The sequence below is a fragment of the Acromyrmex echinatior genome, chromosome 2 (assembly GCF_024713525.1).
Source record: "Acromyrmex echinatior isolate Ae372 chromosome 2, ASM2471352v2, whole genome shotgun sequence".
NCBI lineage: Eukaryota > Metazoa > Arthropoda > Insecta > Hymenoptera > Formicidae > Acromyrmex > Acromyrmex echinatior.
In genome coordinates this window covers 9,897,530-9,915,463 of record NC_141853.1, presented here as the reverse complement: position 1 = coordinate 9,915,463, position 17,934 = coordinate 9,897,530, and the positions used below count along the sequence as shown (strand labels likewise).

Sequence of the window (17,934 nt, the reverse complement as noted above, 5' to 3'; positions counted from 1 at the left end):
TCTATTTTTTGTTTTAATATTGCTATATCTCATGAGAGATAAAACACCATGAAAGAAAAAAAAATATGAAGTATTATAAGGTATTATTTATTTGTAATATTGTTTAAAAAGTTATTTCGGATTACTTGGAAAACAATTATTTTCACAAATGTTAGGGTGCGATTCACTTAATACTACAAGTTGCCACTGGAGAGTATATATAGAGTATATATGGAGAGTTTCTTCCCATGTACACTTCTCAAAACAAAATTGTCGTTCGGAATCGATATTAAATTGTAAGTCTCTTATGACTGTGTACAATCAAAATGTGCATCACAGGCATATAAGAGAAGTCACAACGCTGAGTCACGGACAATAGGACCGAGGAAGGAAGAAGGAGCTAACAAGAGCTTTCTATGGCGGAGCAAAACTAAATCACACGATTCATGTAACATACAGATACAATAACATCTGTTGATCTACATGCTACATGAATCGTGTGATTTAGTTTTGCTTTAAAGTGCCAGTTTTCATAACGATAGATAAAAAATTCTGCTGCACAATTCACATGGAATGTTACAAAGATAAGACATTCCTACAAATACACTTGTACAGCAATTTCAATGTCCTTACGACATATACCGCATATTTTCATATTACTAGCACATTCTGCACACGTCAATAAATGTCCGCATGGTATAAATGCGATACGTAATTCTCTATTAAAGCAAATTTTGCATAATGTTGCATCCTTGTTGCGTGGTTTATCAACCTGTATTTGAACAGATTGTTTCTCAGGGTTGGCTTCGCCTGATATAGTACTTGTTTCTGCAATATTAGTTTCTTCAGAACTAAGCGAATTTTGAATACTTCCGCTAGCAATACTCTTACTATCATCTTTTTCCATTCTCTGATCCAATTCATTAACTGAAGATGCACCAGTTTCCTAAAAAATAATTTAAAATATTGTCTTCAGCACAATTATTTCATAATTTTTTGAAGAGATTAAACTATTACAAATATATAAATTGTATAATTCTAATATTTTATTTGAAAAAAAAAACAGAATAATGCTCGTTCTTTGCAAAAGCAAGTAAATGTACATATATAAATATATATAATGTGTGTGTGTGTGTGTATGTGTATGTGTATGTGTGTACGTAATAATCTACAAGCCAACTATTAAAGTCTTACTTTATTAAATACCTGTTTATTCTTATATAACACACAATATAAACACATATTTCAGCATATAAATAAATAATCACACTACCATTTAAATCCCATAAAGTATTGACTAATCATTTTTGGTGATAATACAATATGACATTTCAATTTCATTAAAAGCTTACCATTTCAGTATATGGTTTCTTAATGTTGTTTACAAACTTTAATCCTTTAATTACAAGCAAATAACGACATTGACTGAACCATTTAGCATGTTCTACCCAAGGATCATCATATGGATCCCAATCCATTAATCCTCCACCACAGTAGTAGCATAATGTTTCATCGCCACTTCCCGAATAATAGAAACCAGCAGTTGCCAGTTCTTCTTTAGTTTGTGACATAGCTTTGGGCCATTTATCATACGACGCTAATCTGGCAGCATAATTGACATATTCTGGATGTTTTGGTTTTGATGCAAGCTCTTTCAATCTAAAATGATCTCCATGGTTTGAACTGGATTTAGGCATGCTTGTCCGAACATAAATTCCACATTCATCCACGCCATACGGCACCGATGTTGAAATTGCGCTAGGATCTGTACTGATCGGTACATTGCCGCATGGAATTTTACGAATAAACCTACATTTTCCAAACCACCGCTGATGATCAACCATCGGATCGTCTTCCACTTTCCATTTCCATAATTCTTCACCACATTCGAAACATTTCACTATGTCGCTTTCACCAGTATAAAAAAATCCAGCCGCTGCGAATTCTTCTGACTTTTTCCACGAATGCGGCCAGAAATGGAAACTTTTTAGACGGGCAGCCTCAAATTTATAATCTAAAGAAACCGATGAAATTCATTATCAATTTCATCTTATTCTTTCATAAGTATATCATGAGATTTAATTAAATTTTGTAACATACTATTTAGTGGAAACCTGTAGTGTTCAATGTATTTAGTCATTTATGGGATATATTTGTTGTCTCTACGAACTGCTATGAACTTTTTCTTCTTCCTCGTTAATGGCTCCCGCGACACACCACGATACGGTCGGTATCTAATGTAGGACTGCGAATAGTGTAATGCTAGGCACTGTCAAAGCCGGCAACGCTTAAAAAATATAATAGAGACGATGCAACTCGAGACGAGAGGAAACATGTCTCACCTACTCGATGATCTCATGAGCCTAACTGCTATAGACTATCAGAACTTGTAAAGAAAAAATAAATGTTGATGACGCAAAGATTCTCTCCAGCGCGCCTAGCGGCCGAAAATGGAACTGGCATAAATTAGACAACGCAAATACTTTATAATTATTATGTAACAACTCATCAAAATTAAAAAATAATTGGTCGCAAACACAATGTGAAAAAATGTTATTATTTCTTGTTATGTGGTATAACGGTTCTATTTCTTGGAACAAGGAAAGATTCAGTACCAATTTCACGACACGAAACAGGTTGGTATTCATAATCCGTTCTTATATTCAAGACAGTCTTGAGTGCGATCTTAAGAAGTCACGAACCAATCAGAGCGCCGCATTAGTGTCTTAAGAGCTGGTGTCACCAACTCTGATTAATCTATTAATCGGTCGATTAAGTGTCAACCGTGATTGGTCACTTCTGTGAACAGCAAAATGCAATTGATCAGTTCCAATATAACAATAAACGGTATTCATAATCCGTTCTTAAAGTCCACGATGCTAGAAATCGGTCCGAGATCTCGGACAGAAAAAGAATTAACATCGCATTTGAACAATTTGATCACATGACCAATGCGATTGGTCAATTCTTTCTTTATCTTTAGACTAATATTCATATTGGGCTTTAGACTAATATTCAAGACCGTCTTAAGTACGGTATTATGATTGTTCTACAATGTGCCTTTTGTTTCCTGTTTCTTGCTTTTTGCTATTTTTTACATCTTGTTTTTTTGCTTCTTATCCGATTTTTGTTCCTGGCTTTGTATCCGGCTTTTATGTCGTCTGAGATCAAAGTTACGAACTTCGGGAAAAACAAGAAACACAGCAAGAAATACAATTGTCGATAAAACGGTTGTAAAGAAGGAAGAAGCAATAGGCAAAAGCAAGCAACAAAGAGCATATTGTAGAATTAGCCTTAAGATGCCCTCTAGATTCATAGTCGAAAAATAAGACGGTTCAAGACGTTTTGAAATAAGATCGTCTTCGATAAGTTTTAACTTGAGATTCAAGTACCATCTTATTTTTCGACTATGAATCTAGAAAACATCTTAAGACCGTACTTAAAAAGGTCTTGAATATAAGAATGAGCTATGAAACCTACCCTACAGTTCCCTGTTGTTCCCTGTTTTGTATTCTTTTGATTATGCGGAGCCACTGATCGTCGCCATATTTGAGCCAAAATGTCTTCTACTATTGGTCTGTTTTCGGTTCCTGCACTAAATTGTTCTAGGTCTTTCTTTCTTGCTTTAAACAAATATCAAAACGTATATCTATCTCACTTTAAGTTCCAAAAGTGTACACTAGTTCAGTTACGGAAAACAGACTTCAGGATTTGCGCGAGAAATCGCGCAAACATGGCGATGAATATGCGAAAGATCTGCGCTCTGCAAATGTAGCGTCTCTATCTTCACATTTTTAGTACGCGACAGCTGGCGACACGTTGACTTCTTTTATGCAAATGTATATATTGCAGTTTTGATACAATTGAATATGTAGGTTGCAAACGTGTAATAATTATTGATGTTTGACACGTTGAATGCATGCCATTGAGCTGGCTCTGAATTGTCTCAGTTTCTTTTTTCTGACGAAAGGTATATTTCATCTATTTGTCAGAATTATTAGCTAAAAATAGGACAGGTTAGTCCCGCGTTAACACATTATACAGCGGCTAAATTATTAGTTTGATTTAGTTTTGAAATAATACGTAGCGTTGACAGAATTTTTAAAAATATCGTGTTAGAGCTCCAAAAATTAAAAAAAAAACAGTATTAAATAACATGTTTAAATTTTTAGATATATAATTTGGAGAAGATGAGGATTGTGCAGTTTAGAAGAAACCGCTTGTTCCATGTATTGATTGGCAGTTCTCTGACATTGCTAGTTTTATACATTCTTCTTAATTTCTCCTCAGACGATCATATGAACAATATAAAAGAATATTGGTCACAAAGTCATGAAAAGAAACAGGTAAAGTATTTATTTTAATTAACATAAATTAATTTATTTTATAAATATTTATGCTAAACAATTTTTTATTGACAATATTTTGGATTTCTATCCTTATATATGTTAAGGTTTTTTTAGTTATGCTTTTTATCAAAAGACACAAATGACATGATGAATCATTTTATCTTCATTTAATATTGGCAAACAAGATAATGATTCACTATATTACCTGTGTCTCTTATTGAACAGCTTCTATATCTCTTTTTAACATTATGTAGGCAGTGCTCGTAGAAGGTTTAGGAAATTATGAACTACGAGATGTACCAGTTAGATCCGGTCCTGGAGAAGGTGGTAAGCCACATATTTTAAAAGATGATCAGTTGAATGATGTCCAGCAATCAGAATCCGATTATGGTATGAATATGGTGTGCTCTGATGAAATCTCATTGTCAAGATCGATACCAGACACCAGACTTGCACAGTAAGTTCCATCTTGTACAGCTCATAGTATTAGTTTTTGATCTAACTTTTAATTTCTACATTTTTCTTTATGTAATATAGATGTAAACATTGGAACTATCCAGAAGAGCTACCACGTACCAGTGTTATTATAGTTTTTCACAACGAAGGTTGGTCTGTTTTACTGCGAACTATTCAGAGCGTTATAGATCGTACTCCATCAAAGTTACTTGAAGAAATTCTTCTTGTTGATGATTTTTCTGATAAAGGTATATTCCTTTATGAAATGCTATAGTATTTATACTTGGAAACATTTGATAGTTTACATGATAAATGATACAATTCTTTCCAGAGAATTTAAAAAGTGATTTAGATTCCTATATTGAACAATGGGGAGGAAAAGTTAGATTACTTAGAAATCACGAGAGACAAGGTTTAATACGAACGCGATCTCGAGGAGCACGTGAGGCCAGAGGCGAAGTAATAGTGTTTTTAGATGCTCATTGCGAAGTTAATGTGAATTGGCTGCCTCCGCTTTTAGCGCCAATTGCTGAAAATAGGTAAAATAATTTACATTGAGAAATGGAAGAATATGGATGTTTTTGTAACTAGAAAAAATTGAAATATACTCAAATAGGAGAAGTACGATAATAAAATAATACCTATAATTTTGCAATATTTTTCTTCTAAATTATACATTTCTTTTTTTCTAGAAACGTAATGACTGTTCCTGTGATAGACGGTATTGATCACAAAACTTTTGAGTATCGTCCTGTGTATCAAGAAGGACATTTGTACAGAGGAATATTTGAATGGGGAATGTTGTATAAAGAGAACGAATTGCCCAGGCGGGAAGCCAAAACACGTGCACATGACAGTATGCCGTACAGGTACAATTTCTGTTTCTACATATATATAATCTTATTTAGTTTGTTATATTGATATTTCTCTTCTGTATTATTTCATTCATATACGGCTTACAGATCACCTACGCACGCTGGTGGTTTATTTGCCATAAGTCGACAATACTTTTTATCATTGGGTGGATATGATGAAGGATTACTTGTCTGGGGAGGAGAAAATTTCGAATTATCCTTTAAGATATGGCAATGTGGTGGAAGTATTTTGTGGGTTCCATGCTCACATGTTGGGCATGTTTACCGAGGATTTATGCCTTACACATTCGGTAAACTTGCTCAGAAAAAGAAAGGACCATTGATAACTATTGTGAGTTATCATATCATCTATAGATACATCTATATATATGTATATCTTCACCGAAGACGAAAGAAACAGTTATAAAGTGAATTATTTTTATAGAATTATAAAAGAGTTATAGAAACGTGGTTCGATGAGAAACACAAGGAGTTCTTTTATACCAGAGAACCTTTGGCTCGATTGCTCGATCACGGTGATATATCCGAACAATTAGCTTTTAAAAAACGCAAGAAATGTAAGAGCTTCCAATGGTTCGTCGATAATGTAGCATATGATGTGCTAGATAAATTTCCAGAATTGCCACCAAATATTCACTGGGGAGAAGTATGTTTGACCAAAAGCGCATATATTTAAGTTTCCTCAACAAATTTTCTACATAATTTTCATATCAATAATGACAATACTTTTTTAGTTACGTAATACGGCATCTGGATCATGTTTGGATACTATGGGTCACTCACCTCCAAGTCTCATGGCTACTTCCCACTGTCATGGGTTTGGAAATAATCAAGTAATTTACAAATATTTTATTCTTAATATAACTTATTAATTTCTTTATTCTATGCTTTATTATCTCTGTATTTCTAATATTTCTTATTAAAATATATATTAATCTTTAATATACATTTCTTATTAGCTTATCAGGCTGAATGCCAAGGGCCAATTGGGTGTTGGTGAAAGATGCATTGATGCAGATGGCCAACGTATAAAATACGCATTTTGTCGCCTGGGGACTGTAGATGGTCCATGGCAGTACGATGAAGTAAGTTTATTATTTTTTGATAAGAAAAATTTTTATAAATAAATCTTATATGAATATTAATTTATGTTAATTCATATTTGCAGAAAACAAAAACATTATTACATAGAGTATATAAAAAATGTATTGCACTTCATCCTCAAACTCAGCAGTTATCTTTGATGCCATGTGATATAAACAATGCTTATCAGCAATGGAGTTTTCATCAAGTTCATCCACGATGGTAATGTGAAAAAGGGAAACTTTTCTATTTATCAAAATTTGTAAATTATTTAAAATTATACGGAAGAACAAAATTTATTTAGTAATATATAATTCAAGATAGTTTAACATTATTTGTGACTAATAATTCACTATATATTAGAAAGCGATATAAATAAATAACTACGAATATTGAACATAAACATCGAATAAATATCTAAGAATCTAAGAACAATAATTTTGAATTTTAAGATATATTAAGGTGAAAGTTAAGAGGTAAGCGCTTTATGAAGTGTAAAAAGTGCATTTCAATTTTAATGAACTATTTCAAGTGTCTCCTACATTTAGAAATATACACGTGTCATCTAAATTTAGATATTAATTAAAATTTAAAAATTTAGCTTAATTTAAAATTTAAAATTTAATAGAAAAGCATTTAGATATATAATTTTTTAAACAAAATTATCCCAGTTAAAGCATATTGCTTCCTCTTTACGCTGACTGATAAACTATAATGAGAAATTAATATTTAATAGCATTTATAAGTATATATATGAAAGATTTACACATGAAAAATATTTTGATATACAATGTTTTCATTACTACTGCCAAGATTTCGTCGAATATTTCTAATATGAATTAATTTATAAAAATTTTATATTAAAAATATGCTTTTTAATTTTTGAAAAAATTCTAGCTAAATTGATAATGTTACTTCTTCTAGCCGTTCGATAGCTAAAGGTTGACATAAAATAATATAAAAATTGACACTTATTTCTAAATGAAAATTGTAATTTATATTGATATTATACAATATGTTTGCGCGTGAGCTTATGCGAGAATGTGTGTAAAAATTTATATATAAAAGAGATATGTACATTCCAGAAAATTGAAATACTTATTACATATTTATAAGATATTTTTATTTTTATATACCAGTGAATCAAATTCTTCATTGCTACTGTAAAACATTTTACACGTTTAATAATTAGTATAATATAGAACTTATAAATATTATACAAATATTACCATATAATGAAACGATTAAGAATTAATATTTAAAAAAATGTTCTTTTATTTTGTAAAATGAACAGTTTATGTTAGATTTTTTTATTTCTTTTGACAAAAATTGAAGAAATTTATATTTTTTGTTATCGTTTTATAAAATTAATTTTACATAAAATTTTATTTGAGATTGAAACGTCAATATGAGAATATAATAGCTACATATTTATGTAAATATCAATTATTGTAATTAAATACAATAATTTATATACTAATAACTGCTCATATAGGCTTTCTTTATTTAATTATTATTCCAAGGGTCTTACTTTCTTAATTTCAATAAAATTTTATACTTGTTAATGTTTGTTTCAGATATATGTTTCGCGTATATTTTTAATTAATAAGAATTTGTGTTTATTTTTATCAGATTTTACTATACTTTTATTTTTATTGAATAAAGAACTATTGCTGTTAAAAAACGATTAATACAACGATATTGTGCATATTTATCTGTAATGGAATGGAATGATTTCTTTCATCGGGGATTACGATTTCAATATGCACACTTTTGAGATTTCTAATGCAGCTATCATATAAATGTACTTAATAACAATTATGATTAATTATATTAATGACCATTACGATCTTTTAGAATTTAAAAGCAATAATATAAACGTAATTATGCAATTGATTTATAAGATACAATATATTATAATATAAATATATATTTTTTATTATATGCAAAATGTACTTAATTTTTAGTTGTACTTAGCCAAAACTCTGTGTATGAGATTGTATTTCGATTAAATTGTTAAAAAGATCAATATATATGTATTATATGTCTTTTTTAGATATATATTAATGTTTATAAGATCTCCCAAAAATTAATCACCTCTTCCTTTTAATAGATCAGAAAAATTAAAGATTTTTTTTATTAAAATAGATGTTAACAATTTTATAATGCTCTTATGTTTGCATTGTAAAAAAATAAATACAAATTATATAGTTTCACAAATAAATGTTTCAACATTATTTTATTATTCAGTATTGACGTGCTTAAAAAATATTACATTATGTAAAACTTTTGCGAAAAGCATATACAAATTAATCGTTAATATATAGACTTTCGTAATCAATGAAACAAATGTGATGAATGTGTGCACAAATCTGTAATAAAAATGAAAAATCGTATTACAAAGATAACGGAAATGTAAAGTATACTACGTATTGTTAATTATACTTACTACAAATACGGAAACAATTTTAAATTACGTCTCATGATTTTATTGAGTCGTATTGACAATATCATCAATCTTCAGAATACTGCGTACAGTTTCAGAAGCAAGAGTTATTGAACTAGTAGAAACCAGCAGTGGTTGAATCACATTCTCCTCCAATATATTAGTGATGGCACCTTTCCGAACGTTAATTCCTGCAGTTACTTCGCCCTTCGCGTGTCGATTGCGAAGTTCAGTTACTGTAGCTATCGGGTTTAAACCCGCGTTTTCGGCTAACGTCGACGGAATTACCTGTGATTTATAAATTACAAGATTATTAAGCATTGTATTAATTGTCTCTGGCTATTACACATCAATTTGATTAGAGTAAAAGTTTTTTGGGTGCTAAATATTTTAATGATAGAATAATTGCTTATCAAGCGAAAGAAGGCTACTTTTGTTACTTGAGCACATAGAGAGCACATAATATTATAAAGAATTTTGAATGAAAAGATATTATTGTGATAAAAATAAAAGAACAATAGTAAGATAACTAGATAAATCGATTGCGGTAACTCTTTTTTTAAAGAATAGAAATTTAAGTAATACGAATAAGGATGTTCTTAAAACAAAATCTACATACAATTATAGAATGCTTTTGAAACACTAACCTCAAGCGCATTTGCAAAGGCCTTGATGCAGTATGCATTAATTCCGCCTAAGGTCACTGCATATTCTCCCAATTTTAATGCCAATTCAATTTCTGGTGCTCCACCACCAGCAATCAGCGCTCGTTGCTTCACTAAACACCGGATGACACACAAGGCATCGTGTAATGATCTCCCAGCTTCCTCTAATACTAATTTGTTGCTACCACGTACAAGGACTGTAACTGTTTTTCCATGATTTTGGATTCCTGTAATCTGTAAAAAATATGTCAATTATATAAAACCTGTTTGTTATAAATTACGTTCAACTACAAATGAAAGATGATATTATATATTGTAATAATTTATGTTTTCTAAGCAAAGGAAACGCACCTTAACAAATTTCGAATTTCCAGTTTGAACTTCTTCGCAGAGCTCCGCATTGACAAGATTTTCAGGCACAAAATGATCCAGCGATGCAATTGGCCTGCAACCTAGCGTTTTACACACAAAAGGAATGTCCTCGCGCTCCACGTCCTTTATCACCATGACCTTAATTTTGTCCAAGAAATGTATCGCAAGATCGCTAACAGCATCGCGCAGGACTGATTTTTGTACGAGAAGTACATTGCAACCAGTTTTTTTTATCTGTTTTACAATATTCAATATGTAGGCACGTTCCTCCTTTAAAACACGATCCATCGCTGCGTAGTCCGATACAATAACGTTATGATCCATCTAGAAAATACAAGAAATTGATTATTCATTTATATAAAGATTAGTAGAAACAAATACGCGTATATCACTATACTTACATCAGTTTTCGGTGGTGAAATGCAAAATTGAATTAATCCAATTTTAGCTTTCTCAATGCGTTTCGGACCATTAACATTACAAGATTTCTGAGTAAATATTAATCCATCTACTAATTCAGTGTCTTCGACAGTTCCTCCTAATTTCTTTATCACTTTAATATCCTATAAAGAGACATACATAAGCAAATTCATGTCAATACATTATCTGCTAAATAATATAACAATAATTTGCTCTCACATTTAAGTCAACTGACATTTCTTTTCCTTCTTCAGTAACCTTTAACACGGCATCCACTGCAAGTGGTGCAAGAAGACTAGATTGTTGATGCACAACCTAAAATATATTAATAATAAATATTAAAATTAATTATGATATACATATAATATATAATTTTAGATTGACCACAAAACCTGACGATCAAAATACAATATATATTATTAACATTTTTATAAAATGTATTATTAAATATACCTTGGAATTAAGAGATGTTGCTGCAACCTTTACAAGAGATTCTTTATCTGTTAAATCAACAGGTATGGACATCTGTGTCAAAATTGATACTGCTTTAGATGCTGCTTTCTGAAAAGCGTCGCTGATCGAAGTAGGATGAATGCCTTTCTGCAACAAACGTTCCGCTGCTTCTAACAGTGATCCACCTATCACGACGACACTTGTGGTACCATCACCAGCCTCTATATCCTGAGCTTTTGATAACTCGACGAGCTAAACATAAGATATATAAACTGTAATATAAAATTTCATGAAATTTAAAGACGGAGGCAAATTTATTTCTCACCATTTTTGCAGCAGGATGAATCACATTCATCTCTTTCAGGATAGTGGCACCATCATTTGTGATAGTAACTTCTCCATTACCAGCTTGTATCTGTAATATTCAAATATATACAAAATAAATTAATATTATGTACATAATAGTGTTATACATAACTTTGTCAAATAGAAAGAGTAATGAATGTGAAGAGTAATGAAATTTACCATCTTATCCATCCCCCTAGGTCCAAGACTTGTACGAATTGCATCGCTAACAGCTACAAAAAAAATATATAATATAAACAATTAAATCATAGAAACTAAATTAGTGTTGTAATTTATCTTACAAATAATAACAAATATCAAAAATCTGTGACAATTGAAGGATTTACTACATTAAAAAAAAATAGAGTAAATAAACTCTAATAAATTTTCTACAATAACCTATTAGTCCTTATATCATACTAGTAATAAATCAAAATTATAAATCTAGTATCATAAATCTAGGATTTTACATTCAAAATAAATCATATTAGATCATTGTCACAATATTTTAGCCAATTATAAGGATAGTAGTTTCCAAGACAAATAACAATACATGTGATTGATCAGTCATAATATAATTAAGTTTAAGAAATGGATCATAAGAAATGGAATTTGGCCATCTCGATGCAGTTACTTACTGATTATTATTGCCTTGTGACACTTACTCACAACTTACTTCTGATTTATAATCTATTATTAAAAACTCCACAAAGTTAAAGTGATGGAAAGAATATCAATATCACATATTCGGCTACTTGTAGGTTAATCCCACAATATATCTAACCATGTGATATTGATATTGATATCCCATCACTTGAACTTCAGAGTTTACTCCATTTTTACAAAATGTGGATTAGTCCACTGTTGCGGCAAGTTCTTCAATTTTTTAACAGCGTTCAATGCATTTGCTCGACAAGCATGCTTTGCCGGCTCAAGAACGCGCCCATTGCTATATAAGGTAATATTTTCCTTAGCATCGCGTTCCTCCATAACCGAACGAATTGCAAGGACACGTCCCGACATAATTCGAGAAACGACCGGTCGCAGATCGCGAATTAATAATCTTACCTTTGGCAGCGTTAATGTTGCTGCTGCGAATATCCGCGGGTTTGCTTTTGTCCTTATAGGCTTGTCCATGAGATCCGCGATTGTCGCCATTCTCCATCGTTTTTCTCATCACGTTCTTAGTCATGTTTCGTCGTCAATGACGATTCTTGAGTAGGTTAGGAAGAAGAAACGCTTCGAATCTCTTTCGAACAGCGTAGAAGCCAATTAATGCGACGCTCTACGAACCGCGATTATTTTACATTCAACGGCAAAGCGTCGATATAAAAATGTCGCGATATTCGGCGAAGATGAAACACGTCGCAATGAAATGAAACACTTGTATCAATGAAACACGAGACAAGAGACTTGCGAGCCGGGCTTTACGCGCGTGCGCAGCAGCAAACCGTAGATCTGTTCGCGTTGTTTACACTTTTTGCACTCATCATCTTCATTTTCTCTTTTTTCAACGCCCAAATATATCTCTATCTCATTTTAAGTTCAAAAATTTTTCTAGATTTCAAAAATCAAACAACGCGAATAGACCTCTCGCCTCGTAAGATCTGTTTTTCCATTTGCACTACGTTACACTTTTGTACACTTAAAATAAAATATATAGTTTCTACCAACATAGTTTAACTTTAATCTGTTTAATTTACATTATTTTATATTTACATCCATATCATGTTCATGTCTATGCGTTATTTTAATTTAATTTCTATTTCTAATTTTATTTCTCTATATTTAGTATAAATTTATTCATGTTCCTAATATTTCGATCCTCAGTTGTGTGCAGGGCCTAAAAAAAAACGACGAATGAACAATTACCCGAAAGAAGAGCAAGGAGATTGGATACCGATAACAGCGCTGTATTACAAGTGGTGGAGAAAACCTAAAATATTTATTGAAACTCGCGGCAATTTCGAATGATCCTCAACATTCTTAGCATTCTGGAGTATTTTGGTAACAAATTATTTTTGGTTAGTAAAATCAAGCTAAAGAATTTTAAAATAATTCACTATTATCACTTAAATTTTAGAATGTTTTTTTTGGCAATAAATTATTTTATGCAATGCTAGTGTAGAGATATAAAGAAAAGCCCCCTATTATGAGATAGGCGCCTAATATGAGATAGCGATTTTTATTAAATTAATAAACGCTATCTTTTTATTGATTGAATTTATTGCTCTTGGATTGAAAACTATTCAGAAAATTCATTATTAGATCATGACTTGTAGTCATTGTAAAACAAGATTTTAGAATTTGGATGTCTTCAATGAGATGAGCCTTTAAACCTTGTTTAATAAATAAATATTTGGCAATAAATTCTTCATGTAGCGATAGAGTAAGATCGTATTAATAGAAAAATACGGGATATGTTGAATTGTTTAACTACAGAAGTTAGATTTGATTATCATAATATAAAAGGAGTGGAAATTGTAATATAAGATACCCAAAGTATTTCTAATATGAAATAACCTATGTCCCTATATTATAGTGAAAATCGTTACTAAAGTATAAATATTATTGTACAATAATAAAAAAAGACAACCGGAATGAACGTCAAGTGGCTATTTCTGCGATGCCCAACAAACGAGAATGGATTGAAATGAATTGGAATGGATTCTGATTTTCAGAAATATTGATTCACGAATGTTAAAATGAATGCTTTTCAATCCTGAATGCATTTTTATTCATTTATAGAAATTGCATGGAACATATTTCTATGCCTTTCAATCTAAAAATAACATTAGCTTTTTCTATGCATTGTGAATACTGTTCAATTTAAAATTTTGAATAGAAAATGCAATTTTTCGATCCAATTGCATCCAATTGAATCTAATTAAATTCAATTGAATCCAATTAAATCCAAAAAAAGTATTCGCTATTTATATATATAAAATACGCATTCAGTTAGAAAAAAATTTCAATCCATTTTAATCCATTCTCGTTTTCTGGATGCTTGATTCCTCGTTTGCTGGGTGCTTTGAACTACCTAAAGACGAGTTTTGGGTACAATCTATTGCATGCTCACTTTTCGCGCACGCTGACTGTGTTTGTTCGTATTTTAAAAATATTAAACAAAGTTTTTTAATTGCAATACTGATATACTTTGCATTTTATTATCGATTTCTCGGGACATCTCATATTAGGAGCACAATTTTTTGACTTTGCGATTTGCTCACTTTTTACATTTCTTTGATTTTCAAAAAAAATGGAATTTGAATTAAATTTTATATAACATTATCTTAAAGCTTGTTAAATTCTCTTCAAAATGACCTATTAAATTCTGCCTATAGACGTCTAGCATTTATCAAAAATGAACTCGGTATCTCATAATAGGGGCTTTTCGTCTACAAACAAAATCACGACACTCAACACTGGCCTAGTTTTCACCGAGGATTTAATCCGGATCAGAATATAAGAACCAACCAATTACAATCGAGTATTCCCCTATCGTTCGACTGTAACAGGGGAATATTCGACTGTGGTTGATTGGTTCTTACATTCTGATCCGAATTAAACCTTCGATGGAAACCAGGCCATTGTTAATGTGTGTAATATTCCATGAAATTATAAAAATTTCTAAAATAAACAATTGCATAATACAATTGCATTTCATGTTTATTGACTTTCTAACAGGAGAACATTTATCTCACTCGAAGTCTCCCCAATAAGCCCCTATTCGAACGGTCGCGTAGAGTCGGCCCTGAAAGCGAGAAGCGTCAACAATCTCCCTCCCTTCTCCAGTCCCCTCTGAGAGTCAGAAGCACCTGTTGCTCGCCTACCTGTTTTACTCGCTCCGCGGCACCGCTCCGTCAGTGCGTCGCGCGGCATTACAGCGAAGGGATCGTAAAGTGGGTAGATCCTTTCGCGACGTGAGATTCGTACGCGCGCGCAAGTAAACGTCGTGAAATTCGTGGAGCGTATACGGAAAGGATGTTTCGCCGCTGCCGCGTCGGCGTTTCTTGGATCGACGGCTGAGAGACGCGGAGAAATCCGATCCGTTCGTTTCTCTCGTTTCTTCTCATCGGTGCGTCGCCAGCCGAATCTAACGATCGATCCTGTCCGCACGATCCGCGATCTCCGGATCGCGAACCGGCGATCGAATATCGCGAATCGATCCTCTTCGTTGCCGGTGGTAACGCGAGAGGCTGCGATTCGGTGCATATTACTGCCCGCGACGCACTTCACGTCGCAGCGGAGAAGCATCGCGCATTCGAACGAAGCATTCGTTTCAAATCGACGCGGATTCGCGGATAGAAAAGTCATAATTGACAATTATCCATCGTTTTAATTCTACCTGCGAAGCGGCTTTGAATTTTGATATTCGACGGACAATTGATGGAAGACAAAAAGGAAAAAAAAAACGAAAACGAGAAAAGACAGTGAATCGGATAAGTTAATTTCGCTGCTCGCGTTTTGTCCGGGTGGATTGGTTCGCGCGCGCGAAACTATGCAACCGAATTGACGGCGAAGAAGGAAAAGAAGAAGGAAAGGGAGACAGAAGAGAGAGAGAGAGAGAGAGAGAGAGAGAGAGAGAGAAGGAGAGCTAGTCGCAGAGAGTAATTCGCGGTAAGAACGCCGCGACCGGTTGAAGGCGCGCGAGAATATGCGCGAGAGACGGTTCTGAGTGCGAGCGAGCCATGGAGGACGCAGCAGCATCAGCAGCACCAACAGCATCAGCAACGGCAGCGCAGGATACCTGCTTCGGGGCGGGCAGCGTAGCCGGAGCCGTGATCGGGACCTTTCTGACGACGATCCTTTTGCTCGCCGTCGCCGCGTTTCTCTACAGGCAGTGGCGCCGGCGTAAGAGTGAGTTTGATCTTTCAACCTGTTGATCCGATTTATATCCGTACAAATGTAGATTGACTTTGATCTTTAATCAATTGTTTAATCAATTGTGTATCTTTTTCTAGTTCTAAGAATTAGAAAGGAATAATGAGTAAATTAAACCGAGATTAAAGTCAATTTACAGTGATAGAAATAGACATCACTGAAGATACTTTGAACATTGTTTTTATAGTTTTTGAAGGCTAAAGGAGGGACTGCATTTTTATAAATTATTTTATAATAATTATTTTGTTAAACGATGAATTTATTTCATTTATTTTGTTTTTGTTAGCATGCAAGTAAAGTGTTACATCTAGACTCTCTAGGATCTTAAGTTTTATTCTTTTCATAGTCTACTAGATAGAATTAATATAACTGTCCATGAACTGTTTAAAAAATGTATGAGATTTCTACCAAAATAAATTATTAGGTGTTGGAATTAATTCGTAGCGTTTTACAAGTGATGGGAAGTACTTTCATTAATGTATTTTTTAATGCTCATGTGAAATAAATAACATTCTTTCATTAAAAAACGCTACGAATTAATTCCAACACCTAATATAAAATAATTTATATATACGGGGAAAGTTTTGCTAAAATATCTAAAAATTTAGTTTGATAAAAATTTAAAAACAATTTTATTTGAACCGTCAAAATAATTATGTAGAACGTTGATAATGCTGTAAAAAGTTTTCACATTGTAGCTAGTTTGAACGTGCTACATAATTAGTTTAATGATTCAAACAAAATTATTTTCAGATCTGTATCTAGCTAACTTTTTACGTACTTCGACAAAACTATTCTTTCTGTGTAGCAAGTAAAGTATAACATACAATAGAACATAAAATAAGTATAAAATATGTAACATAAAATAATTATATATTTAATTATATTAGGTGTTGGAATTAATTCGTAGCGTTTTTAATGAAAGAATGTTATTTATTTCACATGAGCATTAAAAAATACATTAATGAAAGTACTTCCCATCACTTGTAAAACGCTACGAATTAATTCCAACACCTAATATATACAATTATTTTATATATTTATATATTATTTTATGTATATAATATATACATATATAATTATTACGTAAATAACTTATTCAAATTTAAATTGCCAATTAATTTCCTTAAGCATTAATTTCTGTAAGATTAAATTCTTTGACTCAATAATGATTTTGAAAGAAGGAAAAAAATAAAAAATATGTAAATATATTCTTCGAATACATCCGTTTAAATATTGAGAACCTATCAATGTTTTCTGCATTTAGGAATATCCGGGAAAACCCATCTTGTTTTCATTCAAAGATAACACTTGAAAATATTGTTCTCGAAAAAAATGAAATCTTGTTCTTTCGATTAGAAAAGATAGATTGCATCGTAGTTGATCGCAATACAATAAATCAACGTCGTTCAGAGAAATAGAAACGGAAGGGGATGCCACTTCACACTTCGACGAGTATTCCAGTTCGAGCATTAATTGACGCTATTTTTAAAAGTATCTCCATTGATTCTCTGTATATACGTTTCTTTTTTCTTCGTCCAATGAATTCTCTTATTAACTTATGATTTATTTGATTCAATGAAACATTCAAATGATGATTGAATAAA

The 17,934-nt window shown here is 32.1% G+C and overlaps 4 protein-coding genes across 5 annotated transcripts in view; 2 read left to right on the top strand and 2 right to left on the bottom strand.

Annotated features, from left to right (window-relative positions):
• Positions 1-66: 66 nt before the first annotated feature.
• On the bottom strand, positions 67-2,376 carry LOC105148027 (baculoviral IAP repeat-containing protein 8). Its single transcript, XM_011059474.2, has 3 exons — positions 2,080-2,376; positions 1,332-1,993; positions 67-925 (listed from the first exon to the last, which is right to left on the bottom strand). Exons 1-3 carry the CDS (start codon positions 2,117-2,119, stop codon positions 575-577), a joined length of 1,053 nt encoding a protein of 350 aa, XP_011057776.1. The 5' UTR covers positions 2,120-2,376; the 3' UTR covers positions 67-574.
• Positions 2,377-2,754: 378 nt separating this feature from the next.
• Pgant7 (N-acetylgalactosaminyltransferase 7) lies at positions 2,755-8,773 on the top strand. Of its 2 annotated transcripts, none has more exons than XM_011059473.2 (11): positions 2,755-3,949; positions 4,152-4,325; positions 4,583-4,785; positions 4,866-5,032; positions 5,116-5,323; positions 5,477-5,653; positions 5,747-5,990; positions 6,084-6,305; positions 6,394-6,492; positions 6,619-6,744; positions 6,828-8,773. In XM_011059473.2, the coding sequence occupies exons 2-11, from the start codon at positions 4,170-4,172 to the stop codon at positions 6,966-6,968; spliced, it is 1,743 nt and encodes a 580-aa protein (XP_011057775.1). In that variant the 5' UTR covers positions 2,755-3,949; positions 4,152-4,169; the 3' UTR covers positions 6,969-8,773. The 2 variants fall into 2 exon arrangements, with proteins under 2 accessions (XP_011057775.1, XP_011057774.1); XM_011059472.2 differs by having other exon boundaries at positions 2,755-3,995.
• A 172-nt stretch (positions 8,774-8,945) lies between these two features.
• CCT4 (chaperonin containing TCP1 subunit 4) lies at positions 8,946-12,882 on the bottom strand. Its single transcript, XM_011059471.2, has 10 exons — positions 12,512-12,882; positions 11,624-11,676; positions 11,424-11,513; positions 11,099-11,350; positions 10,865-10,960; positions 10,627-10,788; positions 10,205-10,549; positions 9,836-10,087; positions 9,192-9,476; positions 8,946-9,114 (listed from the first exon to the last, which is right to left on the bottom strand). Exons 1-9 carry the CDS (start codon positions 12,633-12,635, stop codon positions 9,231-9,233), a joined length of 1,620 nt encoding a protein of 539 aa, XP_011057773.1. The 5' UTR covers positions 12,636-12,882; the 3' UTR covers positions 8,946-9,114; positions 9,192-9,230.
• Positions 12,883-15,227: 2,345 nt separating this feature from the next.
• Positions 15,228-17,934, top strand: part of LOC105148024 (uncharacterized) — a 40,370-nt gene continuing 37,663 nt past the window's right edge. Inside the window, exon 1 of the mRNA XM_011059470.2 lies at positions 15,228-16,303. Within this exon, the coding sequence (XP_011057772.1) occupies positions 16,135-16,303 (169 nt within the window). The 5' untranslated portion in view covers positions 15,228-16,134. The remainder of the gene's footprint in view (positions 16,304-17,934) is intronic.